General features: G+C 48.0%; 1 protein-coding gene across 1 annotated transcript; it reads right to left on the bottom strand.

Moving 5' to 3' along the window:
* Window positions 1-347: 347 nt before the first annotated feature.
* On the bottom strand, window positions 348-12,449 carry LOC146354373 (uncharacterized). The gene is made up of 5 exons (XM_084829803.1): window positions 12,423-12,449; window positions 9,355-9,374; window positions 4,765-4,904; window positions 2,706-3,526; window positions 348-356 (listed from the first exon to the last, which is right to left on the bottom strand). The coding sequence occupies exons 1-5, from the start codon at window positions 12,447-12,449 to the stop codon at window positions 348-350; spliced, it is 1,017 nt and encodes a 338-aa protein (XP_084685929.1).
* Window positions 12,450-13,650: the final 1,201 nt, after the last annotated feature.

Here is a 13,650-nt window from a genome sequence, read left to right as displayed (position 1 = left end):
TGATCTGTTCTGTTTGTATATAAAGTTCTTTCTAAAAAATAGGTTACAATTCCTTGGTTCAAGTCCACAGATATAATTTCTTAAATCTAGATCATTGTACACAATGATCTCTGTGTTTGCTTACTGTTAACCGCAACAAGAATGCCTCCCCAGAATCCCAGCCAAACAAGAACAGCTTCCCTCATAGGGAGATGGACAGTCCACATCCCTCATGTTATGAATGAGTGCATTCAAGACGAGGCTGGACAGCCATCTGCCAGGGATGCTCTGACTTGGACACCTTAATTTGAGCAGGGGGTTGGACTCGATGGCTTTGTAGGCCCCTTCCAACCCCATGGTTCTGTGGCTCAACGATTCTATGAAGTATGCTTTGTTTTACGTGTAGGTGCATATCACATACATGTAAACTGGACGCATACCAGAGGGATCTTTTCACATAGAGCTCTCGGTCCTTAGGAAAACCCAAAAGCTGAGGGAGTCCAGGGAGAGACCACAACAAGGTCTTTGAAAGCAATTCCGTGATTTATGAAAGAATTTTAAATGAATTAAAAGCATACATCAACATCAAGAGAAATAGAACTATACATACATTTGGGGAATCAGAATCATACTAACATTCAGAGGGGTAAAGATACACATATACAGTCGATAGCGGAGTACATCCGCATAGAGAACTCTGTGTGTGTGTGTGTGTGTGTGTGTGTGTGTAGTAGCGATGTACACTGTTGCATAGTCCGCCACACACAGTCGGGTAGCGCAACTGGATTCTGCATGTGAGTTATTATTAAGCTCCGCCACATATCGCCAGTGCTTTGGGCTCTGCCCAGGCCAGACAGGGACTGCAGGTTTGGACAAAGTTCTGAGGGACACCTCCGTGTGACCACTCACAAGTTGTATCATTCTGCCTCATTGTCCCTCAGAACTCTGGCTCACATTAGCAGCAGTGTCATCATCCCAGGGGTCCTCCTCGTCACTTGATGACTGCTCTACTCTGCTGCTGACAGCTGGGGGGAGGTGCTCCTTGGGAATCCATCCCCTGTTGGAGTGTATGAAGGCGAGGGTGGAGACATGTTGTGGCGTGAGTCTGCTTCGGTGGGCGGTGACAATGTTGCCTGTGGTGGAGAAAAGCCTTTCAGAGGCCACACTTGAGGGAGGGCAAGATAGATGCCAAATGGCGACTTTGCTCAGATGTGGCCAAACGCCACGTTTTGTATCCCAGTATAGGAGAGGATCACTCTCTGGGCTGATCTGTGTTCCCGAGAAACTCTCTCTTGAATAACCTTCAAGTTCCCGGACAAGCACATCATAGGCTGATGCTTTCCTGGCTGCTTTGGCACATTCCCCCCGCCTGCGCCCACTTACACCAAGCTCCACTGCCATTGAGGAGTACAAGCTGAACTTGAGACAAGATGCCCCTGTGTCTGACTCTGTTGGTGGTGCAGCTGCTGTGGCGTCATCATTGCCCCTCCTGCTGGTGATGGTGCTACTGCTGCAGATATTGTCTTCAGGGGAGGTAGTGGTCCTACTAGCCTCACCCAGCTCCTTCTCATCCAGCCCATCTCTCTGGAAGCACTCCATGACTTTCTCAGTCAAATATTTTTTTAAACTTTGGAACTCAGGGTTGTCGTTTGTAGGCTCCGCACTTGTTGAGCTGTCCCTGAACCGTGGTTCAAGGAATGCAGCAGCAACGTATTTCATGTCCCCCCTGATTGAAGTTATGTGTTTGTTGGTGCCCAGCTCCTGCAGAAGGAATTCTGCAAGCCTAACTGCAGGATTGGGGAATAATTCCCTGCCTCCAGCACTGGTGCGCTCACAAATCTCAGAATGGCGTTTTCTCAGCACCCCCTCTATGATCCTTAGCACAGGTAGCACTTGGCCCAGTGTGGCATAGTCTGCACTCAGTACCGCTGTGCATTCATCGAAAATTTTTAAAATGTCCACCAGGTCTTGCATCCAGAGCCACTGATGTGGTGTGACAAAAAATTTGGAGTGGTGTTGCTTCTCAGTGATGTAGTCATTTATAGCTCACAGAGTCTCTGAAGCATATGCAATGTGCTGTTCCAGCGTGTGGACACATCCAAAATGAATTTGTGTTCTGGAAGGCCACGGCTACGTTGGATGGCGCCGATTGCCTCCATTGCTGAGCAGGACTGCCGGAAGTGGGTGCAAATGGATCGGGCCACCTTAAGTAGCTTGCCAATTTTTGGGGAGGCGTTGCTCAATCCAGAACGCACCACAAGGTTCAAGCAGTGCGCAACGCACGGAACGTGGTTTAGCCGTGCAATGCGGGCTGCTTTTAGGTAGTTTGAGGCATTGTCTGTTGCTACACAGCCCACTGTAAGATTTAAGGGGGCCAACCAGGACTGAACAACACCACTGATGCTGCTGCTGACGTTTTCCGCTGTGTGTGTCCCAGAGAGCATTGTGAGGGACAATGTCACTGTTCTACGACTCAGTCGGCTGCTCGCACTGATGGATACCCAGTGCGCAGTGACACACAGATAAGACTTTGTTTGGTTACTTGTCCATGTGTCACTCGTTAAATGTACACTTCCTCCAACTGCACATTTCAAATCCTGTTGGATCACCCGTCTGATTGCAGAAGCCAAGGCTGGAATGGCTACGCCACTAATGTAGTGACGAGAGGGGACATCCCACCGAGGGCAGATGCTCTTAATGAAGGCCAAAAAGTCTTCACCTTCCACCAGGGAGAAGGGAAGCATACGTGCTGCAATGGCCACTGTCAGGAGGTGATTCCACTGTCGTGCCTGGGCGCTGTCAGAGGGTAATTTCTGTGTCAGCGCAAGGCATTTCTCCAGTGAGACCTGCCTCTTAGCAAAGCTGCCTTCTGTGCCCTTCCCACCCAGACCACTTTGCGTGAGGTCTTTGGAAGATGAGGCAAAGGCGGTACTGTTCTTTTTGGATGGTTGTGGCTTCCCGTCGCTATCTTTGGGCACAAGAAGCGGATGATGCACCTCCATGTGTCGCCTCATGGCAGACGTGCCCACTCGTGGACAGCCCCCTTCTTTTCCTAGCCGCACACGGCTTCGACAAATATCGCACATCACGACATAGCGGTCGTTCTCTGCATATTTGAAGAAGCGCCACACATAGGAGCTCACCCTGCCACCACCATTTCTTCTTTGGGGAATGGGGCCTTCGGTTCCAGATGAGGTGGCAGCTGGAGCTGCATGTTCCCACTCATCTGTGGATGGTGTTGTTGATGGTGCTGACCAGTGCTTGGCAGGGGACGTTTGTTCCTGAGGTTTGGGATTGGTCCCGCAGAACGCAGAAGGCTGGAAGTGGAGAACAGAGTCAGACCCAGTCTCAGCAGGGACATCATTGATATAGAAGAGCTCCTCATCATCTTCGCTGTCCGGATCACTGATGACGCTAAGTCCTCCAGCATTTTTTTCAAAATCACCTGAGCCGCCGCCCACGAGGTGATCATCAGCAGGCAGCTGTGGACCTGGTTCACCTGTCCCACTTCCGCTGTCGGATGCAGGGAGGACGGTTGTGGGCGTCTCTGTAAAGATTCAAAATACATAGAAGCAGAGTTTCATGAGAAATGCGACTTTTACACATGAGTAATAGCCAAGCAATAAAACTGTGTTGCTGTAGCAATCTATGAAACATAGCTTGGAGGACTCGCAATCAATCCACATGACACAAGGTGCAGTTGTAAGCTACTCCTGCACTACTGAGCACTGAGAAAACACATTAGGTGCAAAAAAAAGGTACTGTACAGACTGGGAAACTCAACGAGAGTTATCTAAACGTGTCCTCAATGGTGAAAACATGAAAAGCATGGGGGAGGAGATATCTGGCTCCCTTGCAAGGTCCACTCCTTTCATCAGCTCTATTATACCATTGTGTGGGACTCATCCCCCACAGGGCTGGCCCAACGCGTTTTGCTTCCTGAGGCAAAGGGTAAAATGGCACCCCTCCATCCTACAAAGGGCGATAGCTGAATCTCTTACTTGAACAGTGACAATGGGAAAGCCTCTTCCACCACACCAGAGGACAACAAGCTGGCTGAGGAGCTGCAAGGCTCCCTAACGATAGGGCTGGTCCTGACCTGAGCACATACTTGGCGAATCCCACTGCCTTTTTCAAGGGTGCATTTGTGGTCCCCCAGGAGCAGTGCCTGATTAGTCAGGCCCTCTTTTTGTAGTAGCCATATCGGGGGTCAGACTAAAGGGACTAAATAAGTCTCTGACTCAAGATTTCTGCAACATTTTAAAAACCATCCTCAGAAATGAAATTGCTTAATCAATTCACATCGCAGCTCTAGTTAAAAGAGATCAAGCCCAAAAAAGACAGCAAACTATGATGAATGGCTTTGGAAACAAGCGAGCACAAAACACTGAAGTGTTTTCCCACCGAAAAGGTGTATTGTTTGAGAAAGTATTGCAGTTCTTTTAAAGACTTGGGGTTTTCTTTCGTACTGGAGCACCATGTAACATTTAAATAATATGAAATATGTTCACAGCAATGAATATGGATGAATGTAAAACAGTCGTGTATGTTTTGTTGTGTTGAAGAAGAAGATCCCTTCCCCAAATGCTCCCCTCCAAAGGTTTTGGACTTCAAATCCCATCAGGCCAAGCCGGCATGACCAATGGTCAATAATGATGGGAGTTGTAGCCCAAAACATCTGGAAGGCTGCAGGTTGCAGAAGGCTAATGTAGGGACTATTCAAATATTCAAAGACATTTGTTTGTATCCAGATATTCACAAGCACCTGTGGTGACAGAGTCTTACCAGATTCATCCTTTGGAATGAGGTAGATATCTTGACTTTCATCCCGCCGCTGCAGAGTCTCCTTGGGGACATTTTCATCCGCTTTGGGTTTGGAGACACTGCCCTTCCGCTCACCATCCAAGGACTTTCTTCCTCTTCCTCTGGAGTTGTGGCCGGTTGTGCCTGTGTCACTTTCTGTAGCGGAAATTGGCGGTGTGCGCTGCTTACGGGTGCGGGGTGGGCTGGGGCCACTGTCGCTGCTGGTCACACCTTGGGCTTCCTCCACTTCCATCTCATTATTAAAATACCGCTGAAATGCAACCTCAGCGGTGTATGTTCTTGCCGGGCGCCCACGCCTCTTCTGAGTGCCGGATTGACCACGGGTTCCTCTTTTCTCCATGTTCATGTCTCTGGGCAGAAAGAGACATAAATGCATGTGGCAAAGCTGAAATCATGTGAACAGCCTAATCGCAGATATAGTACAGTGTAGAAGTAGTTACCCTCCAATCCAGCCATTCAGTGCTAACTAAATAGGGGCATACTGTACAGCAGACTAGGCTGAAAAGCCCAGGATGGAGGATGTGGCCCATCCATGCCCAGGAGGATGGGGGATAGATGGAGGCCTTCCAGCTCCCCCCTCCCCCTCCCCCTTCCCCCTCCCCAGAAAGAATCGCATAGGCAGGCAGGCACATGGGTGAATCCTGGGAAGCCCAGGAGGATGGGGGATGGAGTCCTTGCAGGAGGCCTTCCCCCCTCCCCAGAAAGAATTGCATAGGCAGGCAGGCACATGGGTGAATCCTGGGAAGCCCAGGAGGATGGGGGATGGATGGAGGCCTTCCAGCTCCCCCCTCCCCCTTCCCCCTCCCCCCTCCCCAGAAAGAATTGCATAGGCAGGCAGGCACATGGGTGAATCCTGGGAAGCCCAGGAGGAAGGGGGATGGATGGAGGCCTTGCAGCTCCCCCCTCCCCCCTCCCCCTCCCCCCTCCCCAGAAAGAATTGCATAGGCAGGCAGGCACATGGGTGAATCCTGGGAAGCCCAGGAGGATGGGGGATGGAGTCCTTGCAGGAGGCCTTCCCCCCTCCCCAGAAAGAATTGCATAGGCAGGCAGGCACATGGGTGAATCCTGGGAAGCCCAGGAGGATGGGGGATGGATGGAGGCCTTCCAGCTCCCCCTCCCCCCTCCCCAGAAAGAAATGCATAGGCAGGCAGGCACATGGGTGAATCCTGGGAAGCCCAGGAGGATGGGGGATGGAGTCCTTGCAGGAGGCCTTCCCCCCTCCCCAGAAAGAATTGCATAGGCAGGCAGGCACATGGGTGAATCCTGGGAAGGCCAGGAGGATGGGGGATGGATGGAGGCCTTGCAGCTCCCCCCTCCCCCCTCCCCAGAAAGAATTGCATAGGCAGGCAGGCACATGGGTTCCCCCTGCTCCTCCATCTCACCCCAAAATCACTAAGCATAAGGGCACATTCAGGTAAAGTAAACATGTCTTCACTGTAATAAAGAAAAAAGAAAAAAGGTTGAACTGCAGTGCCGTAGAACACAGGGATACAGAGAAAGAAAGTTGCAGCAGCTGGGACGGAGCAGCAGCGGCGCCTGTTCTAGTCTGTCTCTGGACCCTGGAGCCTAGCTTGGAGCAAGTGAGGCTGCTGCACGACCTCCGTCCTATCTATGTGAACTAAAGGCGGGAATCCAGGGGATAAATGGTCGATGAGTTCCCTCCCCTCAATTATCTTCCTGGTGGGGTGGGGTGGGTGGCCTGGAGGGATCTTGGTCAGGTGACCTCACCTGACCTGAACCTGACCTCACACATACAATAAAAGTATAAAACAAAAGATGAGGCTATGCAGCTCAGCCTCAGGGCAGGCAGGCTACGTGCACTTCGTGACCCCGTCCCTCCCAGCAAAAGAAAGCCGCGTCGTAGCAGGAAAGGAAACTGCATGTTTATTAAATAGTTTCGTGAAATCCCTTTCGACATCTTTCGTCCTAATTTGCGAAGTTGCCTTCATAAATACCTTCGTAAAACTTTCGGCAGATTAAAAAAAAAAAAGGGTCGCGTGAGCTCACGTTCAGGTAGACCTGGGCGCCTCGTCTCGGGAAAGGGTTCGGCGAACCGATAGTGACTGTTTTCGAGCCCATTTCACTTTCGAGAGGATTTCTCTGACATCCCTACCCCAACATTAATTTTGACCATGGGGTCCCATCTTGCCTCGGAGATGGCCAAGAGGGGGCCGGGCTCCGGTCTGTCCTAATCTCTTTCTTGTTCATACAACACTCTTTGTTCTTCCCCCCTGCTTTCTTTCTCTTTCTGTTTTAGGGCTTCACAGTCTTGCTTCCAGTGCCCAATCTTTCTACAAAAAGCACACTGATCCTTTCCTAAGGGAGGCCCTTTTCTGTTCCCCTTTCCACCCTTCTTAGTCCCTCCTTGCTCTGGCTTGAGAACGGCAGCAAGTAGTTGTGCCTGCCTCTTATCTTTTTCTTTTTCTTCTTCCTCCTCTCGTCTTTCATAGACCTTCTGGGCTACCTCAACCAGGACTCCCAAATCAGCCGCCAGTCCTCCTTCGACTTTTTGTAACTTCTTTCTGATATCTTGGCAGCTATTTCCTACAAACTGCGTTGTGAGAATTCGTAGGTTATTTGGGTCATTCAGGTCGATGTCAGTATATTTAGCAAAGGCTTCTCTCAGCCTTTGGAGGAAGATGGCGGGAGGTTCGCTTTTGTCCTGTTTTAATGGCAAGACCTTTTGCAGATTGGGGGCCCTTCGAGCGGCCTGTTTCATGCCTGCTAAAACAAGCCGAAAGTATTCAGCATGTAATTGCCTTTGCGCTGCTGTGGCCACTCCCCAGTCAGGCCTCCCAATGGGCAAAACCTCTGCCATCCACTCTTCAGTCGCCTGGGGGTTCTCCTCTCTAAATCTAGTTTGCGCCCCCTCAAGAATAGTCGGTTTCTGACTAAGGAAGCAAGTGTTTAACAACATCTGTGTGTCATCCCAGGTAGGATTGTGTGTAAGCCTCACATTTGGACCGGGGTCCTCCTCAAAGGGAGGATTGAACTGTTTCCAATTGTACAGATCAGACGTCGTAAAGGGGACGTAAACAAACATTGTCCCCTGAGGGTGTTGGGCAGTAGGATCAGGGACCTCTCTAATAGGGAAGGTCAATTTCACTGGTGGTTGAGGGTCCTTTCGTAAATTGTAATTAGGCCCTCCTTTGGTTTCCCGCTCTTTATCAGGCAACTTTTCCTGGGTTCGAGGCCCCCAAGCACCCTTCATCTCTTTGAAATTTTTCTCGAGGGTGTCCAAATGATCTTGGAGAGTGTCCTCGAACTCAGTCATAGACCTAATCTTGGGAATTTTTAATGGTTGCAACTCTTGGGCAGGCTCCCTTGGAGGAAATGGAGGCTGGGGCAGGTGTGATCCTCCCGTGACAGCCGTCCCGTAGGGAGGAGGAAGCAATGGATCCTCGCGGGCCGTAGCTACCACCCTAGGTGTCCCCTTCCTCATCAATTTTTCCTCAGTTATCACAGGGAGGGCCAAGGACATACATTTAACTACCCACAGGGCGGGCCTGCCGCCGAGGGGTACGCAAGTTGCCCATGAATCAATATAGGGGAACTGATCCCAACTTCCCCTCTGTGTTACTATTATACGCACAGCAGATACCAGGGTTGGGTCAAAAGACCCCTCGGGTGGCCATTTGGGTTCTAATACTGGCCATTCCCGGGCACAAAGGGGGACAAGTCGATCCTTCATCATCTTAGTTCCATAATCTTGCTTAAAATGTGACCAGTTGTGCAAACAACACTCCAAGGGCGTATGGGACTCTTCCGTGGGCCTGGATTGGGACCCGCCCATGACAGTGAGATTTCACTGAACAAATCTCGCGCTTCACCCTCCTCTGACCCAGCCCGTCGCCGGGATAGGGAAATGCAGATCGGGGCTCCTCACTCGCTTCGCCCGTAGGCATCTCACACAATCACAAACTTACCACCGTCCCGTGTGTATCCCCTAAATTAAGCTGTTTCACTTACCCCAAGGCCTCCTCTGTCCCGCCCGCAGCCGCGTCCAGCTGCCTATTGATCCACTGCTGGTGCCAAAAAGGAGTGATCTCGTCTCCCTCTCCCTCTGGCGTTGGTCCCCAAGTGCCTTCGCTGCTGCCAACATGAGGAGAAGGCAGTGTAAAACAACCGCCTGTGGCCACTCCTCCTCCGCGGCCCCTCAGCTCAGCGTGAAGGGGACGTGCCCCGAAGCAGGATCCGAGTCACGGCACCAAATTGTTAGATAAAAAGTCCTTGCTTTCGGTTGGAAGAAAAGGATGCCAGGCAGGCAGCAGTGGATCCAACACTATTTTATTGATCGTTTTGCAAAATGGGTGCAGAGCAGTCTGGGCCCCGAGGCACGTGTGCAAGAGCTTTTTATACCTTATCACTTCTATTGTTCTTGCCAGTAACCAATGAGACAGTCAGTACATCAGCTTACCAAGCCAATAGCCAATAAACAGTCAGTATATCAGTTTACCAAGCTGCTAGTCATGAGCGCGTCAGTATGGTTCCCTTTTTGCTCCACCTACATTTTTCCTGCCACTTGGGCTCTTACGTGACTGAGGCACCAACCGGTTATGGAGTCTCTTTTTCTAACAAAGGTAAGTTGGAGATGGTCAAACATGAGATGGCAAGATTGAACATTGACATTTTGGGAATCAGCGAACTAAAATGGACAGACATGGGCGAATTTAATTCAGGTGACCATCATATCTATAACTGTGGGCAAGAATCCCTTAGAAGAAATGGAGTAGCACTCATAGTCAATGAAAGGGTGGGAAAAGCAGTACTGGGGTACAATCTCAAAAACGATAGAATGATCTCAGTACAAATCCAAGGCAAACCATTCAACATCACAGTAATTCAAGTCTATGCCCCAACCACTGAGGCCGAAGAAGCGGAGGTTGATCGGTTCTATGAAGACCTACAACACCTTCTAGAACTAACACCAAAAAAAGATGTCCTTTTCATCATAGGGGATTGGAATGCTAAAGTAGGAAGTCAAGAAATCACCAGGATAACAGGCAAGCATGGCCTTGGTGTACAAAATGAAGCAGGACAAAGGCTAATAGAGTTTTGCCAAGAGAACACGCTGATCATAGCAAACACTCTTTTCCAACAGCACAAGAGACGACTCTACACATGGACATCACCAGATGGTCAATATCGAAATCAGATTGATTATGTCCTTTGCAGCCAAAGATGGAGAAGCTTTATACAGTCAGTAAAAACAAGACCTGGAGCTGACTGTGGCTCAGATCATGAGCTTCTTATTGCAAAATTTTGGCTTAAATTGAAGAACGTAGGGAAAACCACTAAACCATTCAGGTATGACCTAAATCATATCCCTTTTGAATATACAGTGGAGGTGAGGAATAGATTTGAGGGATTAGACCTGATAGACTGAGTGCCTGAGGAACTATGGACGGAGGTCCGTAACATTGTTCAGGAGGCAGCAACTAAGTTCATCCCAAAGAAAAAGAAATGCAAGAAAGCAAAGTGGCTGTCTGATGAGGCTTTACAAGTAGCTGAGGAAAGAAGGGAAGCGAAAAGCAAGGGAGAAAGGGGAACATATATCCAACTGAATGCAGAGTTCCAGAGAATAGGCCTTCTAGGAGGCCTTCTTAAATGAATAATGCAAAGAAATCGAGGTAAACAACAGAATGGGAAAGATTAGAGATCTCTTCAAGAAAATCAGAGATCTCAAGGGAACGTTTTGTGCAAAGATGGGCATGATAAAGGACAAAAAAGGCAGAGACCTAAAAGAAGCAGATGAGATTAAGAGGAGGTGGAAAGAACACACAGAAGAACTATACAGGAAAGATCTGAATGTCCCTGATAGCCATGATAGTGCGGTCACTGAACTTGAGCCAGACATCCTAGAGAGTGAAGTCAAGTGGGCCTTAGGAAGCATTACTAACAACAAAGCTAGCGGAGATGACAGTCTTCCAGCTGAGCTATTTAAAATCCTAAAAGATGATGCTGTTAAAGTGCTGCACTCAATATGCCAACACATTTGGAACAGTCAACAGTGGCCACAAGATGGGAAAAGGTCAGTTTACATTCCAATTCCAAAGAAGGGCAATGCCAAAGAGTGTTCAAACTACCGTACAATTGCGCTCATTTCACATGCCAGCAAGGTGATGCTCAAAATCCTACAAGCTAGGCTTCAGCAGTATGTGAACCGAGAACTACCGGAAGTACAAGCTGGGTTTCGAAGAGGCAGAGGAACTAGAGATCAAATCGGCAACATTCACTGGATCATGGAGAAAGCAAGAGAATTCCAGAAAAACGTCTATTTCTGTTTCATTGACTACGCTAAAGCCTTTGATTGTGTGGATCACCACAAACTGTGGCAAATTCTGAAAGAGATGGGAGTACCAGACCACCTTACCTGTCTCCTGAGAAACCTGTATGAGGGCCAAGAAGCAACAGTAAGAACCAAACATGGAACAACCGATTGGTTCAAAATTGGGAAGGAGTATGACAAGGCTGCATATTGTCGCCCTGCTTATTTAACTTATATGCAGAGTACATCATGAGAAATGCTGGGTTGAATGAATCACAGGTCGGTATTAAGATTGCCGGGAGAATTATCAACAACCTCAGATACGCAGATGATACCACCCTAATGGCAGAAAGCGAAGAGGATCTAAAGAGCCTCTTGTTGAGGGTGAAAGCGGAGAGTGCAAAAGCTGGTTTGAAACTCGACATTAAAAAAACGAAGATCATGGCATCTGGCCCCATCACTTCCTGGCATATAGAAGGGGAAGAAATGGAAGCAGTGACAGATTGTATTTTCTTGGGCTCCAAGATCACCGCAGACGGTGACTGTAGCCATGAAATTAAAAGACGCTTGCTCCTTGGGAGGAAAGCTATGGCAAACCTAGTCAGCATAGTAAGACGCAGAGACATCACCTTGCCGAAAAAGGTCCGTATAATTAAAGCTATGTTTTTCCCAGTAGTAATGTATGGCTGTGAGAGCTGGACTATAAGGAAGGCTGAGCGCCGAAGAATTGATGCTTTCGAACTGTGGTGCTGGAGAAGACTCTTACGAGTCCCCTGGACTGCAAGGAGTTCAAATCAGTCCATCCTAAAGGAAATCAACCCTGACTGCTCATTGGAAGGACAGATACTGAAGCTGAAGCTCAAATATTTTGGCCACCTAATGCGAAGAGAAAACTCCCTGGAAAAGACCCTGATGCTGGGAAAGATTGGAGGCAAAAGGAGAAAGGGATGGCAGAGGATGAGATGGTTAGATAGCATCACCGATGCAATGAATATGAACTTGAGCACACTCCGGGAGAGAGCGGAGGACAGGAGGGCCTGGCGTGCTATGGTCCATGGGGTCATGAAGAGTCGGACACGACTTCACGACTGAACAACAACAACATTAACACTAGTGCGAATTTGCACAAATTCCCCCCTCCCCCAAGTTAAAAAGCAGTCTGCAAGTTCGTGGAGTCCATGCATCTCAGGAAAAGCTGGTCTGCCATGGAATCCGCAGGTTGGATTCATAGAAATCCAAATCCATTTGAATCCATTGCAGATTTCTCCAACTTCCCTAGTCCCCAGTATTTTCAATTCCTTTCTTGACCTGGATTGTGCTTAAATGTATTTGTCCTTATCAAGGCCATTACCAATCCCAGATGTCGGTTCAGGGACATCTCGGCCTCATCAGGATCAGATCAAAAGTAGAAACAGAGTTGGGTGGTATCTACAGATAAATAAAAACTTATCCTCCTGTACAACCACCCCAAGCAGTTCCATGTAGATATTGAAAAGCAGCAGAGAAAAAACTGAATGTTGACGCACTCTTTAAGACAATTCCCATAGAGAGGGACAATGGTTTCCTTCTGAAATTTACCAGATAGGAAGGGGCTGAATGATTGTAAAGCAGCAGCACCAGCTCTGAAAGGTGGTACAGAAGTATACTGTGGTTGATAATAGTGGAAAGTTGCTGTTGATGGTGCTAAAAGCTGCTGGAGGCCCTGGAGAACCAATGGTACATTGTCACTAATTTCCAAATGGGACATATTGAGGAGGGCTTCCCATGAAGAAGGATAATATGAAATAGATTAACATGCTGGGGTTGCATCAAAGTTTTAGTTGATTACAGACAAGGCTTTTATTGTGCCATTGCCCTGCCTCATTCACAGAATTTTACATGTGTGTGTGTTTGTATAGGCAACATAGTCTTCAACTCATAACCCTCCTATGTTTTCCCGTAGCATCTTCCATCTTTTTTCTTAACTGCAGGAAATCTGTTAATGGGTAAAAGACAGAATAGCTGCATATTACCTTCTGGTTAGTAGTGCTTGGAGCCCTCTCTGGAAGCATCTTTATTCAGAATATTAAGTGATGGCTTATCTGCATTGATGGACCTTTGAGCAACTTTTGTCCCATTTTGGATGGCAGATTTTGATATCTCTAATAATGTGCTGCATGTATATCTGCTTTGTATTGGCATGTTCAGTGTTTTCTTTCTGTCTTTTGTACTTATTAATTCTATTTTAGATTACTATCCTTTATCAACGGAAAAAGATAGAAATAAAGCAGATTGAGGAATATCAAGACAAAACAAAAATGTCCCTACTAAAAAACAGAAACAGTTATTAGAAGCTGAGATAGGAGAAGAGGAGATTAAAGAAGCTATAAAAGTATTAAAAAATAATAAATCACCAGGCCGAGATGGGTTTACGGGTGAATTTTATGGAGCATTTGTGGATGTGTTGGTGCCACAACTGAAGAAATTGTATCAGGAAATACGAGAGGGGCCCCCACCCCCGAAAACATGGACACAAATGATAATAACACTGATACCCAAATTAAACAAACATAAATGTAACCCTGACAGACAAATATCTC

This window comes from Heloderma suspectum, chromosome 2 (genome assembly GCF_057233095.1).
Source record: "Heloderma suspectum isolate Gila_16-S chromosome 2, 16-S_ref, whole genome shotgun sequence".
Lineage (NCBI taxonomy): Eukaryota > Metazoa > Chordata > Lepidosauria > Squamata > Helodermatidae > Heloderma > Heloderma suspectum.
This window is presented reverse-complemented; position numbering and strand designations above follow the sequence as displayed.

Excerpts from the sequence above, each read along its gene's own strand:
- LOC146354373 (XM_084829803.1), bottom strand. The coding sequence starts at position 12,449 with ATGTCCCTGAACCGACATCTGGGATTG. Across the intron at positions 9,375-12,422 it reads TGAACCGACATCTGGGATTG|AAAAAGAGACTCCATAACCG; the intron begins GTAATGGCCTTG and ends TACCTTTGTTAG. Across the intron at positions 3,527-4,764 it reads CATTCCAAAGGATGAATCTG|AGACGCCCACAACCGTCCTC; the intron begins GTAAGACTCTGT and ends GAATCTTTACAG.